Here is a 24,011-nt window from a genome sequence, read left to right on the forward strand (position 1 = left end):
ATGCCGCTGATTTGACTGTCTGTTTGTCACCAAAGTAGTTAAACGTGGCTACTATTGGTCTGTTTTTACGATGTTGGTAAGGCCCGATCCTATGAGCTCTGTCGATTTTCATCAGGGTAGCTGCGTTTTCGTTTCTTTAAATATTTTGCAAACATGCCAAACTTTTTCTGTACAATTTTTGGACTTCCGGTCTTCAAAGCAGGTTTCCTTATCAAAATTAAAGAATTATAAATTGTCACGCATAGATCTTGCTTGGTGAGCGATGATTGTTTCATTTAGATTAATGATTTCACTCCGAAGAGGCGTTATATTATTTGACAAAACATCAATATTGGTTTTCATTTCATCATTTGTATTACTTTCAAAATACGACTTATCTCCGATAGCTTTTTCTTTGACTCAGTAAATTTGGATTCAAGCGAAGCTACTTTGGATTCAACCATTGCTAGTTTGTTCGAAATGAATTTGACGTCAATTTTGATTTGGTCTAATTTTAATAATTTTGTTTGCATTTGCTGTTTGGTAGCTTCTATACTATTCAATTTACTGAGAATTGTATTGTACATATCTGCGTCCATTGGCGTAGCAGTGTGAGCTTGGCTGACATTTTGTGGCGAGGCTGGTGCGTACATGTAAGCAAATTGGGCAGGACTCTGCTGGGTAAGATAATGGAGATGGGGTGGCATAAATGTTTCTAGCGCCATGGGGGTGCCATAAGGTGGCGGTGTTGTTGTTGTTGGATTGCTGGCCGGTGGCGTATTGGTTGCCATTTTAAGTACTTTATCGGGGTGGTCGTTGACAAAATTCGGCGACGCCTCTTCCTTGGAGCGTTTTTTACCCGATTTACCCATGACACCTGGCCATCGGTAGAGAGTTGAGAGTTTACTTATAAATTGCCACTCATCCAATGCACACACTACATAGTTGTCCCAATTATCATTCCCACGGTCGATAGGTTATATAATAATGCCTCCGGCAGTTTTCAAAGGGTCAATTCGTAAAGGTAATTTGTGAAGATAATCTATCTATCTTTTAATACTGCCGGAACCCCCTTGCGGGTACTATTGGCAGGATAGGCAGATAATCTCATGGCTTGGATTCGAGATCAGACTGATATATGTTATGTTCACTAACACTGTCACGATCTTAACATATATTAAAACCACGAAAATATGATACATTCGCAGAAAACCTGCCAACATCATTTATTTATCATCATTTATTTTTAAATGTTAGTTTAAGTTCCACACAGTTTCAAGCAAACACATATCCTAATCACATCCTGCGATAGTGCTAACTACCGAAATTGATTTGAAAATTACAGATTTTAGCTTGTATCTACGAGGGCAAAGAAAAACACGTCTGATCGCTGTCAACACTTATATTGAGTAATGGAAAAACAATTCATGGGAAACTTTTTCCATTTTTTGTGAATTGGGAAAAAATCTAACCTTTGAAAATGGCATTTTCCAATTTTCAAATCAGGAGTTTGTTGTTTAAACAAAAATAATGTTATTGTTTGGGTAGTTTTTTATGGACTGAAATAATTTGATTGCGGGATTGCGAATCGTTGCTTGGTGAATTCTTTCAACACCTCGATATAAAGTTAAGTATGAAGTGTTATAAGTGTCTCGATACGCTGCGTTGTTGTTGTTGTTGAATATATCTTATAACATTCACACAAAAAATTGTATTATAATATGATGAAACTGTGCATTACGTAATTTATTAAATGTTTAAAGTAATTTTATAAAAAAATTAACATTGTTATTTCAGACACACCCATATACAACATTCGTATTCACAAATGTTTTTTTTTCTCCAAATAGTTGTGAAAATGCTTATAATAGTACATGTATGTCTTGTATGTAATTAGTAAATATAAGATGTGCAGTTGCAATATCAGATGCAGTTATGTTTTCCTTTCATAACTAGCCATGTGAATCAGTTCATAACACTATCGTCCAATTTCTATCTTCTACCATTACTTATAAATTTTATAATGCATATATAATGTAGGCTATGAGCTTATTTAATCTTTACTGCCGAGTAAATGTTGTTGTTTGTTGTTGTTGTTGTTGATTTTCTGTTGCAAAATAAGTGTCAAACAAATAACACCATCGCGTTAAGTCTTCTTAGAAAAGCCAAGACCATCTATCAAACGTCAACTCAATCATAATACTCTCTTTCCAAATGGTAACTTCAGGATGTTACAATTCACGCGCGTTCATTTAAATCTTAATAAATCTACATCCTTCTCTTTCTCATCTGTGCCAGTGCGTTCACGTCGCTCAATTTTAATAACATTAAATAATAATTAATAATCTTCATTTAAATAACAATGCAATCACATTTGCATAAGCTCTTTGCATTTTTTCATCATTATTGTGCATCTTTTATACGTTTTCCGTGCTTAGAAACATATTAAGCAATAAATTGGTTTGCGGTTTCAACAAATCCAAGCAAATGCTGATGAATTTATAGAATACATTTGCATTTTCATGAAACAACAAGAACGTGTTTTTCAAATAACAAAGTGGTTCATAAATTGAAGGATAATCAGTTTTTCATAAGGTAGCTTCAAACTTATTATAAAAATATTCTCTTGAAAAATACATTTCGTTTTCTTAGATAGTTGGTCGGGTTCGCTATTATTATTGGAATGTAAACGGTCTAGTAAGAAAAAATAATGATGAAGGCTTTCAAAAATGTATTAAAAAATACGATTTAATACTACTAACAGAAACATGGGCTCATTCAAGACAAAATACTAATTTAGAAATAAATGGATACATTGGTAACCATCTGTTTGGCAATAAAAGTCATGGAACATAAAAAGGTCGTTTTAGCGGCGGCCTCAGTGTTTATTACCATGAGAAATTTAAAAATTACGTATCAATTGACATAATAACTATCAGTACTTTACAAGGTGGTGAATAGGGAAGGTGAACTGATTGTTTTCTCCGTGGGTCTATGCATAATTTTTGCTTTTCACATACTTCTGCTCTTCTGTACCCAGATGCCAATGAACAAGAAAAGGAGGTAATCCATATCCTTATTAAGCAATGCCACTGGTTTAAAAATAAATAATTGTTTATTTGATAATTAAAATTCTGAATTTTGATGTATTGAAATTAAATCATGTTAGATGTCTGCTAGCTGTACATCAATATGTATTATTCTAGCTTATAAACACAAAAACAGTGATGTGTTAATTGCTAATACATGTTACACAATGGACTTTATATGTATGCCTACTTAACAGTAGTATAAGTATGCCACCATAATAGGAGGTCCTCCAAACAAAAGTGAGAATATACTAATGTTTGATCATGACAGGTCTTTCAAAAGCATTCAATTCTTAGCTTTCTGACGGACTCTCAATGAAGTATTGTCAGGGCCCGTATTCACCAACCCATTCTTAGACTTAAGAACAAAGAATAGACTTAGAACCAAGAAAAATGCGTCCAGCGTATGAATATATACTGACTACCACTGGTGATTATGCCATTAACAAAATGTTCTATAAGGTTAATGATGTAGATAGAAGTTGTTAATGCCAAGTTTGACTCAAGATTAAAGAAATTATTGAATACTCTTATTTAAAGAATTTTCATTATACTTAGACTTTAGTCTAAGAATTGTTTGGTGAATACGGGCCCGGAAGGTCAATTAATATTTCAATTAAGACTATTATTTTATAAATGGAAATTATATATACATATGTCGCTGCACCATATTAAGAGAAATTTCAGATAGCCGTATGGCCTAGAGCTATTTCAGTGGCACCTGGGAATGTTTGCGGATCAATACCTGCCCACCCTGCGCGGGTTTGAGTCCCACTATGGGTACTACCAGGGCTGTAAGGACTACTTTGATCACACTTACGCGGCAGAGCCTGTAGGTTGTCAACTTGATTGAGCCATGCTTTGGGAAACATGATGCTAATTAATGTGCGTTAGAGTCATCCCAGATCAGCTTGTGCTGTCTGCACAGGCTAATCAGGGACGACACTTTCCGTCTAAACTGTATTTTTTTTTGCTTTAAAAGAACTTCATAGAAACAAAACAAAAATCATACAAGTGGAAAGTGTGGTCCCTGATTAGCCTTTTTTGAAAGCGCAGGCTAATCTGAGACAACACTTAATGCACATGCATTAAGCCCCGTTTTCCCAAAACATGTCTCAATGTAGGATTATAGTCAGGTCTTTTTAAGAGCTTTTTTATGCTCCCCGAAATCAAATTTCTGCGGCGCATATAGTTGCCAGTTTGTCCTTACTTCCTTACTTCCTTACTTCCGTCACACTTTTGTGCGCCTTCAATACTTTACCGATCTCTTTCATATTTGGCATGTAGGTACCTTGCATTGACCTCTACCTTTTGATGAGGTTTGAGGTCACTGGGTTCAAGGTCAAGGTCACCGAGGCTAATAATAGTTTTTCTGTCACGCTTTTGTTACAGTTTCTCATAGCACCTTCATTACTTTACCGATCTCTTTCATATTTGGCATGTAGGTACCTTGCATGGACCTTTACCTTTTGATGAAGTTTGAGGTAACTGGGTTCAAGGTCAAGGTCAACGAGGCTAATAATTGATTTTCCGTCACTCTTTTGATACAGTTTCTCATAGGGCCTTCAATACTTACCGATCTCTTTCATTTTTGACATGTAGGTACCTTGCATGGACCTCTACCTTTTGATGAGGTTTGAGGTCACTGGGTTCAAGGTCAAGGTCACCGAGGCTAATAATAGATTTCCGTCACACTTTTGTTACAGTTTCTCATAGCACCTTCAATACTTTCCCGATCTCTTTCATATTTGGCATGTAGGTACCTTGACAATGGGGTCAATGGGGTCAAGGTAACCAAGGCTAATAATAGATTTTTCCGTCAAACTTTTGTTACAGTTTCTCATACCACCTTCAATACTTTACCGATCTCTTTCATATTAGGCATGTAGGTACCTTGCATGGACCTCTACCTTTTGATGAGGTTTGAGGTCACTGGGGTCAAGGTCAAGATCACTGAGACTAATAATATATTTTCCGTCATGCTTTTGTTACTTTACCGATCCCTTTCATATTTGGCATGTAGGTACCTTCCATGGACCTCTACTTTTTGATGAGGTTTGAGGTCACTGGGCTCTAGGTCACTGAGGCTATTTTCCGTCACACTTTTGTAACAGTTTCTCATAGCAACTTCAATATTTTACCGATCTCTTTCATATCTGGCATGTAGGTACCTTGCATGGGCCTCTACCTTTTGATGAGGTTTGAGGTCACTGGGGTCAAGGTCACCGGCTATAAAAGATTTTTTTAGGTGGTTATTAACACATAAATTGACAAAGCGCATCATCGGGGAGCATCCATTAGTTTCACTGATATTCTTGTATTGGGGAAGTGATGGAGGGGGAAGTGGGGAATGGAACAGGAATTGTCTTAGTTCATTTGGGAAATGCACATCATCTGAAATATCAACATTTGAAAATCCTTATTCCTTTTTTGTATGTTCAATATATAAGAATTCAATTTTCAGTTTGAACCATTCAATAATGTTTGAGCAATACTTATAATTCAATTGTATACTTTGATACCGAATCAATATATGTTTGCATAGGTTCATGAGGAATACTTGTTCTATGTTTGATTTCAGTTTAGTTTTTTTTATATTAGGAGTACTTAGGTAACAATTAGGCCTATTTTACATTTCTAAGGGTCCATAGGTCAGACTGTGAGAGCAGTAAAAGGCCTGTTAGTTTTGTAGTAAGAATAAGGATGCATTTCATGTTGTTAAAAGGCCTGTTAGTTTTGTAGTTGGTATGAAGACACGTTTCCGATTGTCTATATTCTCATCACTGATAGGCAAATCCACAATCAATAAACCATTGAACAACATGTGCAATTCCCCCATATGTTCTCCAGTCGGTGTCAGAATAAGCTCCCTACAAAACAAATTGCTGGTGAGTGATCCAGATAATACAATACTGTAAATAACTAGTAATATTAAAACAGGCCTGTTTTACTTCATTTTTAGATATCAATTATTGATGCGTAAATGGTGTTGGAACATCCTAATATGGAGTGGTTTTATGTAAGCATATCTAAAGTGTACAGGCTAGAAAATAATGAGGAAATTCCAAAATGCCACAATGGAGTCATAGTTATTAATTATTAAAGGCATTTGCAAACCTACCTCTGTTAATTGATACTTTAAGATCAACTTAGGGAGCTTTTAGAATACTTAAATATTTGTCGTTTGTCCATTCCGTCCTCTACATAGTAAATGTAAAAGTAAAGCCCCCTCAGTACAAAATGTCCACTCCCCAAGGGTTACACTTTACATAGACAAACATTACAAAATTACTTTAAAATCTTTGTCTCTAAAATGACAAGGTTCAGAAGTGTAATATTTGGCCTGTAATACAAATTGATTTCTGGTAACCAAATTTGTTCTTTTCATCCCTGAGGGTTACAATGGCCCCTTCCTGGGGCTATCTTGTTTCCTTAATTTGTATATACATTTATTGGAATTCAAAAGTCTTCTATTCTGAAATGGCAAAGCCCAGATGTTTTGTATCATAATGGTTTTCTACCCAGTTTGTTCCAATAATGCCCCTAGGGTCAAAACTGGCCCAGCCGGGTGGTTACTTGTTTACCTTAGATGTATATAGTAAAAACTTAAAACATCTCTGTTACCACATGGCACAGAGGTTTTGTATTCAGCTTTTATCATAATATTGTGGTCCTAAGCCAAGTTTGTTCAAAGCATGTCACTTAAGTCAACATTGGCTCTACCCCAGGAGTAACTTGTTTTCCATTTATGTATAATTGTTTAGAAAATCTTATTTTCGAAAATCTTACAGCTCGTCTGTTTGTTATTTGTCCACGTATCATCCTTCCACAAGTTTGTTCAAATCATGTCCCTGGGGTCAAAACTCGCCCCACTATACGGGTCACTTGTTTGATTGGGTTCTGATTTAAAACATGGACATCATGGGGGTGCAAGTTTCTTGATATGGCTATAAAGATACACTGTGAACATTCTTAAAGTCACATTTTTCTTAAGATTTTCATATAATTTGCTGACATTTTTGTTAAAGATATTTTGGCAATGTTGAAAAATAGTTTTGGGAAATATCACAAAAGCTCAGTTCCCAAATTATAATTATCAAACCACATACAATTGGCATTGGTTTTAACATAGCTAATTCAATGAATGGTTTTCTCCTTCAACAGGAATACTGGGGTCTGGACTGGCGCAGGAATCTGATCCTTCTACGCAACGAGATCAACCTCTACTCCAGCGATCTCTTTGCACAGGAAGCAGTCAACATCATCAACAAGCACAACACTTCAGAAGTGTGTTTGGAAACATTCTGCATCTTAACTATCTGTTTAGAGTGTGTTTTTTAATTTTTTAGTCACAAAATTATATGCTTATTTCATCTGCTTGACAAAGGTGAAATAAAAAACAATGTAGCCTTGATGTTTTACATGATCAGAACAATGTAATAGTAGTTCAAAGTTCTGGACCAGGGTGCATCGTCGGTAGAGCACTGGGCTACAATCTAAAGATGGCAGGTTTGATTCCCGAGCACAACCACATAGCAGGGCATATGTCAGATAATGACCTGAGAAGGTCATGTGCTTGTTAACCACCTTTCACTGGTGTGAGATGGGTAAATGACAGCAATTGTATAACTGAAAAACTAAGCAAACAAGAGTGCTATTTAATACGTTAATCTTATACTTTCGTTTTAAATAATGTAAAATGCTTATTATTCTTTGTAGCCCCAGTTTCTGTACCTTCCTCATCAAGCCGTTCACAGCGGTAACACAGAGGGTGATCCACTACAGGCTCCTCAACACTTTGTAGACCAGTTCCCACATAGTTATTTATACCACCGAAGACTGTTTGCAGGTAATCAGTCACTTTTATGTTTTAAATATGTCAGTTATTGTGTGTTAAAATGTTTATGCTAGGTTCCAACTACATTGGTTTGTGTTTTTTGTTTAATGGAGGTCTCTTAGCAAAAATCTAGTTAAAAAGACTCCAAATGCTAATCTGGGACAACACTTTACTACGCAAGTGTATTAGGTCCCATTTGCACAGAGAATACCTCATGTAAATTTTAATGAACTTTAAAGGGTTTAACAAATTGCATGTATAATTTAATGTGGGATTGTAATTCATATTTTATGCATTATGTCAACCTAAAGGATATTATTACAGAGGAATGTTGAAAGTTCTGTAAGGCATCATTACCTTTGTTTGAAGATAGACCAATGTGTTTTGTGTAGTTTTTATTGTGCAATAAATTAAATAAGATCTAATATCCTATGATCCGATTTTTGAAACTCAAAACATGGATTTCTAATGCGACCCTTTTCACACAAAGTGTTCCAACCTTATGTAACTTGTATTACTTAAATAAATATTAAAATCTTGCTGACACTTTAGGTACGGTTTTATTTTTAAAACAGAAATGCTGGCTGCATTTGATGATGCAGTTGGGGCTGTTGTGAACACTCTGAAGGCTAGAGGGATGTACGACAATACTGTCATAGTGTTCACAACCGACAATGGTGGTCCCTCCAATGGATTTGATGCAAATGCAGCTAACAATTTCCCTTTAAGGTACTTAACTGTAAATCTGTTTGTACAGGGGACTATGTGTTCTTTTAGTAATTGTTTTGATTAAGTGGTATTTCAAACAGAATTTCATAAAAAGTAAGTCTGTCTAGGAGTTTACCAGGGACCTATCAAAACCGGGTACTGAAAGGTTCCTGGTGATATTGGTAGGTCACATTTATTAATGGCTAGGAAAATATATATTAATGTAATTGTATATAATAAGTGTTTGAGAAAGAAAATTGTTTATATGTTGCTTAATTAAATAAAACTTACTTCAACCTTAACTTCATGTACATGTATTTAATGCTGACTCATATTTTTTGGCTTATTTGCTTTTAAACAATTTATAATGTGATATTATTAAAGCCTAACATTAATGTACACAGCTGTTTTATTTGGCTATTTACAAAAATTATTTCTTTTTCTTCCTAAAAATGCATATTTATGATCTGAATATTTAACTATATGATGCTATGTCTCTAAAGCTTTTTAATGAAAGAATAGATGTAGTTGATACTTGTTCTTGTTTCATTTCATCGTGCCCCTAAAATATACAAGGTTTAAAATCCCAGAGGTTTGCCTTCCAAGGCTGTAACCCCAGTAACTTGCATATCTTGGCTGTTAAATTTGAGCTGTCCTCTGTGGAAAGGGGGTTTAATTCATGTGCGTAAAGTGTCGTCCCAGATTAGGCTGTGCAGTCATGCATTAAACCCTCTTTTCACAGAGCACGGCCCATTTGTTTTGTTTCAAACTGTTAGGAAATGGTTCCTTGTCATAAACAAAGGCTCATAGGACCGCATCGTATTTTAAAGTTTCTCTAATGCTTGTGCCACTAGAGTTTAATTTTGTGTATTGAACCTCATTCCAAGAAAATTGAGCTTAATGCATGTGAGTAAAGTGTCGTCTCAGATTAACCTGTGCAGTCAGTGCAGACTAATGAGGGACGACACTTTCCGCTTCAAAAAAATGTTTCATTTAAAGAAATTCTCTTATATACAAATGTCTAGTCTAAGCAGATAGTGTTGTACCTGATTAGCCTGTACAAACAGTAATCTGGGATGACACTTTGCCCACATATATTAAGCTCAGTTTTTCCAGAACGCTGCTCATTTGTTTGCAGGGGAGTGAAGGCGACCCAGTGGGAGGGCGGGGTTCGAGGCGTTGGTTTTATTGCCTCTCCCTTGCTTAACCAGACTGGTTATGTCTCCAATCACATGCTGCACGTCTGCGACTGGTTGCCCACCCTGTACGAGGCTGCCGGTGGAGACCCTACCAAGATGTCCAACCTAGACGGTTCCAGCGAATGGCAGTCACTGAGCCACAACCAGCACGGAAACCGACAAGAGATTCTCCATAACATTGACCCAAGCGGGACAGGTCAGATGGATCTGAGGGTTGGGGACTACAAGATTGTGGTGGGCGATATCGGGATGGCCTGGAGTGATTGGTATCCTCCCTAGACCAGCCCCTCAGACACTGTGGAGCTTCATGTCAACAACTCGGACATATTTAAATATTTCGCTACCAGGGATAAGCAGATGCACGTTTTTAGTGGAGAAGCCTTCAAGAACAGTGCCTTTGACAAAAATACTCGCGGTGCCTTTGACAAAAATACTCAATACTTTGCTAACTCTAAGTTGGGCAATATGGGAAGTGATGACTTAGTTGCAGAAAACAATGATAAAATCTTGAAATTTGTTAAATATCATAAACCTATGCACACCGTTAGAAAGCCAATGCTAAATCCACTCTGCAGTCATACAGGCATTTCGGAAATCCTGTAAAGATTGACTGTGAACAGAAACCTTTCAATGCCTCCACTAACTGTGACCCCCGTCAGTCCCCGTGTCTGTTCCACATTGCCTCTGACCCCTGCGAGTACAACAACATTGCCGCTGGCAACCAGGGCCTGGTGGTCCTGCTGCTAACACGCCTCATGCAGTACGAGGACACAATGGTGCCCCCATTGAACACTCCTGTAGACCCAGCAGGGAATCCGAAATATCACGATGGGGCTTGGGTACCTTGGGTTAAGTTGTAAGTCACAATGCTGTGACCCCTTGTGCAAGTTTTGAACGGTATTTTTCGTATAAAAGAAGTCTCTTCTTAGCAAAAATACAGGTAAATTGGAAAGTGTGATCCCCGATTAGCCTGTGTGGTTTGCACAGGCTTATTTGGGATAAAACTTTACACACACTCATTAAAATAAGCAATATCACAATAGGGCTTGAGGACCTGGCATAAAGTTATAAGTCACAAATATGGGGCTTCTTGTGCAAGTTTATTTTAATAAGCTGTCTTATGACAAATCTGAAAAAATTCAATTACAAATAAGTTCTAAGCTAACAACACAAAGACCTTTGTTTCCTTTGTTTTTTTATATTTCTAAAACTCATTGCATGATAATTATTGATGGGGAATACAATTAATTACTGACATTTACTGCTCATGAATGTTAGTGGTAAGAAATTGAGCAGCACTCTGAGAGAACCGGGCTTAATTCATAATGTATCAACCGCACCGGGGAGAACCGGGCTTAATGCATAATGTATCAACCGCACCGGGTAGAACCGGGCTTAATGCATAAAGTATCAACCCCACCGGCTGATAAGGGATGACATAACCGGGCTTAATGCATAAAGTATCAACCCCACCGGCTGATATGGGAGGACATAACCGGGCTTAATGCATAAAGTATCAACCCCACCGGCTGATAAGAGATGACATTAACGGGCTTAATGCATAAAGTATCAACCCCACCGGGGAGAACCGGGCTTAATGCATAAAGTATCAACCCCACCGGGGAGAACCAGGCTTAATGCATAAAGTATCAACCGCAACGGCTGATAAGAGATGACATAAACGGGCTTAATGCATTAAGTATCATCCGCAACGGCTGACTTTAATGGAATTTATGTTTAAAGGAAGTTTATTATAAGTGAAAACCCAGTTCTAGCTGAAAGTGTCTTCCTAGACTTTTACAGATTAATCTGGGACGAAACTTAACGCATATGCATTAAAACCCAAAATAGCAAGGCAGGGCATGAGTACCTTGGATTAAATTGCAACACTCAAAGCTAGAGCTTTTTATGCAAGTTTTTAAAAACTTGGTATCTCATGACAAGTCGTATGAATAATTTCAATTGGAAAGAGTTATTAGCTAACAAGACATTGACCTTTATTTTTTGTAGTTTTGTGCAATTCGTGGCAAGAAAATGATTGACAGAGAATAGAATTGCATACTGACATTTACTGATCCTAGATATTAGTGGTAAGCAATTTAGCCATGCTCTGGGAAAATAGGGCTTAATGCATGTAAATAAAGTGTCGTTCTGTGCTGTATGCAAAGGCTTAAAGTGTCGTTCTGTGCTGTATGCAAAGGCTTAAAGTGTCGTTCTGTGCTGTATGCAAAGGCTTATATGTGACATAACTTTATGGTTTTATTGAATTTTTGTTTTAAAGAAGTTGTTTCTTAACGAAAAGCCAGTCTAGGAGGAAACTTTTGTCCTGATAAGACTGTGCGGACTGCACTGTAGAACGTCACTTTACGCATACATGTATGTGTTTAACCCGTATTTTCTAGAGAGCTGCTCAATTCAACATTTCAAAAAATGTATTGTATCAAACTTATGATGTATGAGTTTTTTGTCGTTTGGCTCCTGGCCCATATTCAAAATGCTTGATAAGGAAATTGCAATTTTACTTATAAATGATAAAGTTCAGGCAGACTTTTCAGATTTTTTATAAATATGGTAAACATGGAACTTTAAAACGTTTTTATCAGTGTGAATTATTTCAGTTAAAGTCTTTAATACTTAAAAGTCCTAAAACTTTTTTTTTTTAAATACTTATTGACTGTGGTTAATTTGTAACTGGAGATTTGTTCCTTTTTTTTACAAAATAAGGATTGTACTACAGGTAGCTTGAAATATTACTATGACTTATGCAGTTAGCACAGGCTAATCAAGGGTGTGTGTTTTCCGCTTTATCGATTTTTTCTTTTTAAGAAAGTCATCTAATTGTCAATCCAGTTTAGACAGAAAGTGTTGTCCCTTATTAGCCCGTGCAAACTGCACAGGCTAATTTGGTATGACACTTAAAGCGCATGCATTAGGCCCCTTTTCCCAGCCTGCGGCTCTTAAAGTGAATTAAGTATGAAGAAAACTAGTGCGTAAGCTTTTTACACACTAATCTTTGACGTATATTTGTTCATCGAAAGTGCATTATTAGATGTGATGGTCAGGTTTACAAGAAAGGGAGAAACAGCATTAATTTAGAATATCATGCAATCAGAGCTCTAGCATGTCATTTGACAACTGGTCATATAGTAAACTAATGTGCCTTGATAATTGGTTACAATTGTTCCAAATTATTGTTTTAAAACTTTAAACATTCCAGTGTCTTGAGTAAGATTTTTTGTTGTACAAAAGTACCTTGTGTGTGTTGTGTACTTGGTTCTTTGTAAAATGAAATACTTTGAAAGTGCAATAAAGCAACATATTTTTAAAGTTTGTTTGAACCTTTATTAGCAATACAAGAACTTGATAAGATATGACTTTTTGTTTTTTTTATGTAGCTTATTATGTGATTTTAGAGTTATAAAATATCTACCAATTTTATTAATCTTTGGTACGGATGAAACAGGTTAACCGGTTAGCTGCTTAACCTACTAAAACAATCAGTTAACCGGTTACATTTTTGTTCTGGTTAACCCGAACCTTTGTTCTTAAATTAAGCTTTTTTCATGGAACAAATCATACGCGTTACATTTTTGCGCGCGACATACTGCCAACGAACACTGGCATACTAAGAACAACATGCCTCATCAACGAAGGGAAGCAATAATCAGTTACACATCAATAAATACAGTACTAAATCAATAAACTATTACTTTTTGTACGTTTTGATTATTTGCACACTCGCTTTGTTTTATTCAGAAAGTTTAACTTGCAAACTTTGGGGAATGGGGCTATTAGCGTATACATATTGGCACATTTATTTACGTAGCGATACAAATCAATCAGTTGAGACTTTGGTCCGCTTATTTTGATGTTTTTTTTAACAGGACTGAAACAACAATTTTATAAAGCTTATCATTCGTTGTTAAAATCTTTTTGTGCTTGGGTTATCAGCATTTAATTATAATAATGTTTTCGTCATCAACAATGCACCACCACCGTTTTAAGCGAGTTTGAATAAAGAAAGCATTAACAAAAAAATCTAATTGAATTAAAAATACAACAAGCAAATACTTATTAAAAAAATCGTGAAATATAGTAATTTTTTTGTGCACGGTACGGTACAGTTGTAAGAAACTATTTTTTTTGTATATAGCATACGTTTATTTTGCTAATAAAGTCAATATGAAAAATTCTTTGATAGTATTGAGCAATCTGCAGCTATCAATCACAGCAGCTGATAAATTCGCAATCAAACAGTCTGAAATCGATTTTCGACACACCCCTTACATATGTAAATCGCCTAATCGCCGCGATTTTGTCCGACAAAAACACAGTCACGGTATTTAAAGAAACGTTTCATTACAGATTTTGACATTCATGAAACAAAAGATAAATAATTGTTAACACTTACCAATCGTACATTTATGTTGTAAGTTGTTACGTATAGTTTGAGGGTGTCGACAAAAGTTAAACACGAACTAACAAGCAATTCGACGTTTCGCGTCGATACTAGCTCTTTCCAAGGCAGGAATTAAAAGCGTACTTGTTTTGTATGTTTACATTTCATCTCCTCTGAGCACAAAGTGCTCAAAGGTGAGCTTTTGTGATTACCTTTAGTCCATCGTGTGGCGTGCGTCGTACGTCGTCAACATTTGCTTTGTTAACACTCTTGAGGCAACAATTATTGTCCGATCTTCATGAAACTTGGTCAGAACATTTGTCCCAATGTTATCTTGGGCGAGTTCGAAAATGGTTCCGGTTGGTTGAAAAACGACTGACAATGTGCGGGGCATTTTTCCTTATATGGCTATATAAAAACTTTGTTAACACTCTAGAGGCCACAATTTTGTCCGAATTTCATGAAACTTGGTCAGAACATTTGTCCTAATAATATCTTGGACGAGTTTGGAAATGGTTCCGGTTGGTCAAAAAACATGGCCGACAGGGGGCGGGCATTTTTCCTTTAATGGCTATAGCAAAACCTTGTTAACAAAGTAGAGCCCACATTTATTGTCCGATCTTCATGAAACTTGGTAAGAACTTTTGTCCTTATGATTTATTGGACGAGATCGTAAATGGTTCTAGTCGGTTGAGAACCATGGCTGCCAGAGGGCGGGGCATTTTTCCTTATAAGTCTATAATAAAACCATGTTAACACCCTAGAGGCCACATTTATTGTGAGATCTTCATGAAACTTTGTCAGAACTTTTGTCTCAATGATTTATATAATATAATGCCCAAATATCTTGGAGAAGTTCTAAAATGGTTTTAGTTGGTTGAGGAACATTGGCACCAGGGGGCGGTGCATTTTTCATAATATGGCTAAAGTAAAAATTTGTTAACATGAAACTTGTTAGAGCATTCATCCTAATAATGTCTTAGACGAATTCGAAAATCGTTCCAGTTGGTTGAAAAGCATGGCCGCCAGCTTGGACGAGTTTGAAAATGGTTCTGGTTGGTTAAAAAAAACATGGCCGCCAGGGGGGCAGGGCATTTTTCATTATATTGCTATTTTAAAACCTTTTTTTTACACTCTAGAGCCCACATTTATTGACCGATCTTCATTAAACTTGGTCAGAACATTTCTCCAAATGATATCTTTGACAAGATCGAACATTCTTACGGTTTTTCCTTATATGGCTATATATGGATATAGCAAAACCTTGTTAACACTCTAGAGGCCACAACGTATTATGCTCAACAAGACGTGTTTTAATAGGTAGACAACGCACACAGCTCAACACGATGTGTTTTACCTGGTCGATAATGTATCAAGCTCGAAAAGACGTGTTTAAGCTGCTTGACAACCTATGCAGCTCAACAAGACGTGGTTTGCTGGTCGACAACGTATACATCTTAACAAGACGTGTTTTAGCGTGTAGACAACGTCTACTGCTCAACAAGACCTGTGTTAGTTGGTTTACAACGTATTAACAAGACGTGTTTTAGCGTGTAGGCAACGTATACAGCTCAACAAGACCTGTGTTAGTTGGTTTACAACGTATAGACATGTATATCAATAAGACGTGTTTCAGCTTGTCGTAAAAGTATACAGGCTTTACATGAGGTATTTTAAACTGGTTGACAACGCATACAGCTCAACAAGACGTGTTTTAGCTGGTCGTCACGTATACAGCTTAACAAGACGTGTTAAAGCTGGTCGTCAACGTATACAGCTTAACAAGACGTGTTTTAGCTGGTCGTCAACGTATACAGCTTAACAAGACGTTGTTTAGCTGGTCGTCACGTATACAGCTTAACAAGACGTGTTTAGCTGGTCGGCAACGCATACAGCTTACCAAGACATGTTTTAGCTGTCGAAAACGCATTACAGCTTAACAAGACAGTTTTAGCTGGTCGTCAAACGCATACAGCCTAACAAGACGTGTTTTTAGCTGGTCGTCCACGCATACAGCTCAACAAGACGTGTTTACGCTGGTCGTCAACGTATACAGCTTAACAAGGAACCTGTTTAACTGGTTGATAAACGTATAAGCTTAACACGACGTGCGGGAACTGATTGACAACGTATGCAGCTCCAACATGACGTGTTTTTAGCTGTTCTACAGCGTATATAGCTTAACAAGACATGTTTTTAGCTGTTCTACAGCGTAAATAGCTCAACAAAAACGTGTTTTTAGCTGGTCGTTAACGTATGCAGATCAAAAAGGACGTGTTTTAACTGGTTGACCACGTATACATCTAAACACGACGTGTTTAAGTTCGTAGACAACGTATACAGCCCAACAAGACGTGTTTTATCTAGTCAGCAACGTATGCAGATCAACAAGAACTGTTTTAACTCTTGGACAACGCATACAGTTAAAAAGATATGTTTTAGCTTGTTGACAACGTATACAGCGCAACAAAATGTTTTCAAGCTGGTGTCCAATATATAGACGCATCAAGAGGTGTTTTAGATGGTTTACAACGCATACAGATCAAAAAGACATGTTTTACCTGGATGACAAAGTATGCCGCTAACAAGACGTGTTTTAGCTAGGCGACTACGTATACATATCAGCAAGACGTCTTTTAGCTAGATGACAACGTGCACAGCTCAACAAGACGTGTTATAACGGGTCCAATACTTATACAGCTTATCAAAACGTGTTTTAGCTGGTCGTCAATGTATATAAATCAACAAGACGTGTTTTAGCTGGTTTGAAACGTATACAACTCAACAAAACGTGTTTGAGCGACAGACAACGAATACAGCTCAACACGACGTGTTTTAACTGGTTGGCAACGTAAACTGATCAACAAGATGTGTTTTAGCTTGTGAACAACGTATACAGCTCAATAAGACGTGTTTAAGCTGGTTGACATATTATACAGCTCGGCCAGACTTGTTTTAGCGATCGTCCACGTATACAGATTAACAAGACGTGCTTCAGATGGTTGACATCGTATACAGCTCAACAAGACGTGTTTAACTGGATGGCAACGTAAACTGATCAACAAGATGTGTTTTAGCTGGTCGACAACGTATACAGCTCAACAAAACATGTTTAAGCTGATTGACATATTATACAGCTCAATAAGACGTGTTTAAGCTGGTTGACATATTATACAGCTCAACCAGACTTGTTTTAGCGATCGTCCACGTATACAAATTAACAAGACGTGCTTCAGATGGTTGACATCGTATACAGCTCAACAAGACGTGTTTAACTGGATGGCAACGTAAACTGATCAACAAGATGTGTTTTAGCTGGTCGACAACGTATACAGCTCAACAAAACATGTTTAAGCTGATTGACATATTATACAGCTCAACAAGACGTGTTTTAGCGGTCGTCCACGTATACAGATTAACAAGACGTGCTTTAGCTGGTTGACAGCGTATACAGATCAACAAGACGTGTTTTAGCTGGAAGACAGCGTATACAGATCAACAAGACGTGTTTTAGCTGGTTGACAGCATATAAAGATCAACAAAACGTGTTTTAGCTGGTCGACAGCGTACCGGTATACAGATCAACAAGACGTGTTTTAGCAGGTTGACAGCGTATACAGATCAACAAGACGTGTTTTAGCTGGACGACAGCGTATACCGATCAACAAGACGTGTTTTAGCTGGTTGACAGCGTATATCGATCAACAAGACGTGTTTCAGATGGTTGACAGCGTATACAGATCAACAAGACGTGTTTTAGCTTGTTGACTGCGTATACCGATCAACAAGACGTGTTGCAGCTGGACGACAGCGAATACAGATCAACAGGACGTGTTTTAGCTGGTTGACAGCGTATACAGATCAACAAGACGTGCTGCAGCTGGTTGACATCGTATACAGATCAACAAGACGCGTTTTAGCTGGTTGACAGCGTAAACAGATCAACAAGACGTGTTTTAGCTGGTCGACACCCTATACAGATAAACAAGACGTGCTTCAGCTGGTTGACAGCGTATATAGATCAACAAGACGTGTTTTAGCTGTACGACAGCGTATACAGATCAACAAGACGTGTTTTAGCATTACAAGACGTGTTTTAACTGATCGACAACGTGTATAGCTGAACAAGATACACGTTAACTGGTTGACAACGTATACAGATAAAAAAGACGTGTTATTGCTGGTCGTCAACGTATACAGCTTAACAAAACAACGCATACATGTTAAAAACAGGCGTTTAAGTTGGTTTTCAAATTACTTGTATACAGCTCAAAATTAGATGTGTTAATTATTTGACCACTAATAAAGCTTAATTTGAGGCATTTGAGTTGGTGTACAAAGTATCAGTATGCATCTTATAAGAAGATGTATGATACAAAATAGTTTTGACAACGTATAAAGCTTATTAAGAGGTGTACAAGTTATTTAAAAACGTGCACAGCCTATAAGAGAGCAAATAATTTTAAACTAATTGTTGGTTGTTGATGAATAATGTAATTTACAAATGTGTTGTTTGGACGGTGTTAACGTTTTAATATTTATTTTGTTTTGTTAGAGCCATACAACATGTAATAAGATAAAAGTTTATTCTAAATTTTGATAACAACATTTTTAATATGTATAGCCAAAATCATCATTAATTATTTACTGAAGCATGTCTAGTTTTAGTTGTGTTTTTTTTTCGATAATTTTGCCTACATCCATTGAAGCAATAGGCGTCATGTTTGGTTTTCCTATTTGCTTAAACTAACCATCGTACTTGTAAACCCATTATACAATTCCTGATTATTTATTATCATCCAGTCAAAGCCAAATATCGGAAAATGATTGGCAAGCACTTACTGTCATCTAAATGCGATCACTGCCGTTAGGATATTACATAATTATATAGGGAATAGAATGAAAAAATAAAAACCACATGAATAAATAAACACACTAATATAGTAAAGAGTAGATTGATACTGCAAAATTATTATTTTTCGTGATGCATTAACTTTTGTTGTAGACCGATCCCAAATTTAAGGTCCCGAGGAAATATTACCGGTACTCTATATGATTAAATTGAGACCATAGAAACGAAAGGCATTAAATCGAACGATATCCAGACACGCACACATCCTGCGCTGATTACGCAAACCAGGTAAATCCAGAAACTTCACAAGACGCTGTGTAATATAAAGGACCCATAACTAATGTATTGTAACGGTCAACTTCGTTTTGAACGGACGGTATTAAGATGCATGTCCTTTGGAGAAAAGTATCATCCTCTCCAGTACCCTACACGTTTTTGATGCGTTGATAACAATTGCACAGTAAGAAACAGTAAGAAAGGTACCTGCTTTTTCAGTTCACACATAGTTGTTTAAGACAATAAGGAGTCAGCTTTTCCAGCATTAATACTGTTATTAAATACAAAATGGAACATAATTTTGCAGTAAACACATACATGTAAAGCAAAAACAAGGAACCACATTTTAAGTATACACATATTGTTGGACTAAGATAATCAATACTTGCGGTATAATGCCGTTTTGAAAAAGACTATGCGTACTGTGGAAACACCAGTGGCATGCAGGTATACGTTTTTTTTGGATGGCGAGCAATTTGGCGGCGTCAACGAGATCAATGTCTGCTTAATAACTCAAACCGTTTATTCGGATCATGTGGAGACTTGCTTATAATAATAACGGGCATATGATTTCGGCCAGCCAGATTGCATAAAGCACTTTTAAATTTTGGCCCATTCATTATTAACAGTAGCCGCATTTGGCTTCTCAGCTCTCTTACTCCAAAACTGTATATCGGATCATCATGGCAATTGCGTTAATGATTGTGAGAATTTCAGCGCCACCAAATTTGAAAACCAGCCAAATTACATGAAGCACTGTTTTATTATGATCCTTGAATCATGCCACATTTGTCAATAACTTAAGTTTGGAACTGTTTTGGTACACGTAAAGTGTGTGTTTAAGTAGCTCTCTTGCAGACAAGGCCTGAAATTGCTTTTGGGCAAATTAAATAAAAGTGAAGGTCACTGTTACTAAAATAGAAAGAAACAGTGTAGTTTGAGCTCAATAATTTGATATTGAGCTGATATATTGAACTGACATGCTGTGTGTATGTTGCTGTTATTTAGACAAAGGTTGGGAGTGCTTTTCGGGCAAGTTTGATAAACGTTAAGATCATTTTTGAGGCGATCGACATCGTTACTAATGATCTCGATACAGACGCAAATCTATTCGTTGTTACTTGTCTGAATTCACGTGACCGACATTTCCACGAGGCCACACAATGCAAATTTTAACATTTCCCCAAAAAATATGTTTATATATATATATATATATATATAATTCTCAATCTTTATAATTGGTGCTTCCTGCGTGAGAAACTAGCATTTCCTAGACTTTACGTTTCAAATGGTTTTCAATCATGCGATGCAGATTGGATCACACCCCTTCGGAAGAATTCATACCAAGGGAATTAAAATAATTATGAAAACATTAGCACAACAAGAGCTAGTGAATACTAGTAAACTAAAGTATTGTTTAGAGGCGTTTACTTGGCAAAACAGTGGCGCTCTTTCAGTAACAAACCAGACTGTCATGCGTTTATTTATACAAGTTATAAAGGACAAACAAGCTCGGATTTTTAAGTATAATCACGTTTTAGCTTGGAGAAAAGGTAATCAATACTTTTTTTATACAAAACATGATAGCGTCGATGTTTGTGAAATACTGCATGTTTAAGAGTCAAAGTATAGACCAACACAAAGGGTATATTTTGACCTTGAAAATAGGGGTCATAGGCAAAACACACTATAGATTGATAGTCTGAGATAGTTTCAATAAGTTTCAAATTGTAATTATAATTTTTAAGAAAATGGAATACATGTATAAGCATACAATTATCATGAACTTTTTTTAATTACATTAATACGTATTAAAAATACACGTTGAACATATTAATAAGAAAAATAAAACAAAAACCTCATCATACTAATATTAATGATAATTGATAAATAAAAATAATTATTATACTAAACAATAAAAATAATTATAATTTTACAGGTAGATGCATAAGCATATTTTAAGTGTTTTTGAATGTGTTGTTTAGCTTACGAAGTGAGATCTAATAAATATTGTTTAATAAATTTCGTCGGGAGTTTAGTTCCTAGAATAAAATCATTTTTTTGAAAAGTCAATTGATAGCGACCAGAATTGTTTCATTAAAAGGAGGTACAAATGGAAAACTGCAAGGTTAATTTATCACATGATACACTACACAGAAGAAAATAAGATCTTGGGTTTACTTCTCCTAATGGACATCGAAAAGGCTTTCGATTCTTTTGTACAAACACATCTTTTCTTTTTTCAGACCAGACATGAAGCGTTAGTTTCTTGTTTAACATAAAGTAAATCCTTTGTTCCTCAATGTGGTCCCCTGTCGAATTTGGCCCCTATTAAAAGGGGTTTCAGAGAAGGAGATCCCCTTTCATGTTGTATCTTTATCCTCTGCGCCGAAGTTTTGTCATTTGTATTGGGGGCTAACAATAATATAAAAAGGTATAACAATTCATGGAATTGAACATTATTGGTCTAATTTTAAGATAAGACTTATTTATAGACAGTACTGAACAATCCTTAAATTAGACCCTTACTGTTATAAAGGATTTAGCAATTATTGCAGGTGATAATATACATTGTGATAAAACAAATATTGTATGGATTGGAAAGCACAGATATAGTTCTGATACCATAAAAACATATGGAAATTAAATTGGACCCAACTCAGTTTTAAAATGCTCGAAGTAATAAGAAGAAAATGAATAAAAGAATAGTTCTAAGACAAATTGGGAAAATAGTAAGTGTAAAAGCAATACCTTTGCCATAATTCAATTGCTTGTATATATCAATGCCTAACCCACCCTTTTTATTTTGATAGTGATAAACGTGTTATTGAAGTTATCATTATGCTTACTTTATTGTGGCAAATAAAAAGTAAAAACAAAAGAACGCTTATATCGTCTTCTTTTTTTCAAATCCAACCATATTGATAGGAAATAAGCGTTTTCTTTAAGTCGTGGTTCTGTGCTGGAATTCATTGTTTGTGTGATATATTCAAAAAGATGAAATCTTTATTTCTGTTGATGAATTAAATAGAATCTACATTCTAAATAGAGTGACAAGAGAAATGTTTTATCTTGTACTACCTAACAAATCTTCAAACCCTTTTTGCCCTCATTACTCCAACTTATATTGAAAAAAGAATCCGGTACACAAATACTATACACCATTCTAAATAAAAATAAAAACACCCATTAGTAACAGCGAAATCGTGCATACAACTCAATACTATAATTATTGAGAAATAATATGATTGCATATTTGAACTAGCCCTTTTAATTATCAATGATGTAAAGGTTTAGTTGTTCATATACAGAATGATTCAAAGGATGCTTGGAACACACAGTCTTTTGAATAAAATAAAAATACCGATGAGCAATTATATTCATATTGCAAGCTAAGTAGGGAAACTTTAGAAAGTGTATTCTATGAGTGCCAGATATCTAAGCAATGAATAATGACATATTACTAGGACAAACTTTTCCTTTCATGAATAAGACTACTTTTCCCCTTGGATATTCAACAAAATCTTAAAGAGCCATAAATAATGTCATTTTGTATATTATCTAATACACATGCTAATATGAATCTAAAATCAATGAATGCATATGAGGCATAACAGAAGTCAATCAATACACAAATTAAGCCTTTGATGACTTAAAAATAATGTCAATTAAAAAAACAATCAGAATTGTTTGACAGTGAATGGGAATTGTTTAATGCTATTGTGCCTAAAACTTGGTATTAAATTTTATGAGTTTTGTACTGATTGCAACTGTCTTCAAATACTATCCTAATTAAAAGTACCATTTGTAATCTTACATGAAATTAAATGTAGTAGCTATGAGTCATAAATCATAATTATATGTACTTATTAATATTATTGTTGTTTCTATGCCGTTTAGCATCTGAATTTGCAAAGGCTCTGCATTTATTACATTTTATATAGACTTTTATTATGTATACATACTGGACATTGTCTTATTTTTCTTCTATAGACTATGTTTATTTTTTCTTTTCGTTGTATGCTCAGAATGTTAACTTTAAAGATCTATTGCACTGTTATGTTCCATTATCTCCAACACAGATATAATAATGCGTGTAACAATTTTTTTTGTCAACAAAAGTAAAATTCTCACCCAAAATATTATAATATATACAAGAAATTTAATATGCAGATAATTTTGTGGATTACTTATCTTAAACAAAATGTGTATGTAGCCAAATACGTTGCACATGTGTAGTAAAGGATGAGACATTTTCCTCTTAAGTTCGCTAAATTCTTTATACGTCACTGACTTTTATATATAACTTAAAGTGATATTATGGGCATTTTTCACTGTTGAATTGAGCTGAAAAGAATTAACAGGTCAAACGAGTTAGTTAAAATGTGGTTACTGACCAATTATCTGCAACTCATCTTACTATCAGTTGTTTATAAAAAATATATGTTATATTTGATATTTTACAAGACTCACCCAGTCCTCTAAGCCAAAATGGTCCCTTACACAAAATAGTGTCTATGTGTCGTATGAAAGAATCTGCACTTAAACTGAATTTAGATTCACATCGTAAATCGAATCATTTCTGTCGTCAGTTGTCACAACGAAAGTACGGTTGATATTAAAATGCATTATTTTTCTCTTTCCGGGATATTGTTTTAGTATGTTGATGCTA

The 24,011-nt window shown here is 35.7% G+C and overlaps 1 protein-coding gene across 1 annotated transcript; it reads left to right on the forward strand.

Moving 5' to 3' along the window:
- Positions 1-966: 966 nt before the first annotated feature.
- Positions 967-10,091, forward strand: LOC127857304 (arylsulfatase B-like). Its single transcript, XM_052393712.1, has 7 exons — positions 967-1,003; positions 3,020-3,042; positions 3,784-3,900; positions 7,233-7,355; positions 7,788-7,917; positions 8,481-8,634; positions 9,752-10,091. Exons 1-7 carry the CDS (start codon positions 967-969, stop codon positions 10,089-10,091), a joined length of 924 nt encoding a protein of 307 aa, XP_052249672.1.
- The last annotated feature ends 13,920 nt before the right edge of the window (positions 10,092-24,011 follow it).

This window comes from Dreissena polymorpha, chromosome 14, assembly GCF_020536995.1.
Source record: "Dreissena polymorpha isolate Duluth1 chromosome 14, UMN_Dpol_1.0, whole genome shotgun sequence".
NCBI lineage: Eukaryota > Metazoa > Mollusca > Bivalvia > Myida > Dreissenidae > Dreissena > Dreissena polymorpha.

Excerpts from the sequence above, each read along its gene's own strand:
- LOC127857304 (XM_052393712.1), top strand. The coding sequence starts at position 967 with ATGCCTCCGGCAGTTTTCAAAGGGTCAATTCGTAAAG. Across the intron at positions 3,901-7,232 it reads ACACTTACGCGGCAGAGCCT|GAATACTGGGGTCTGGACTG; the intron begins GTAGGTTGTCAA and ends CTCCTTCAACAG. Across the intron at positions 7,918-8,480 it reads CCACCGAAGACTGTTTGCAG|AAATGCTGGCTGCATTTGAT; the intron begins GTAATCAGTCAC and ends TTTTTAAAACAG.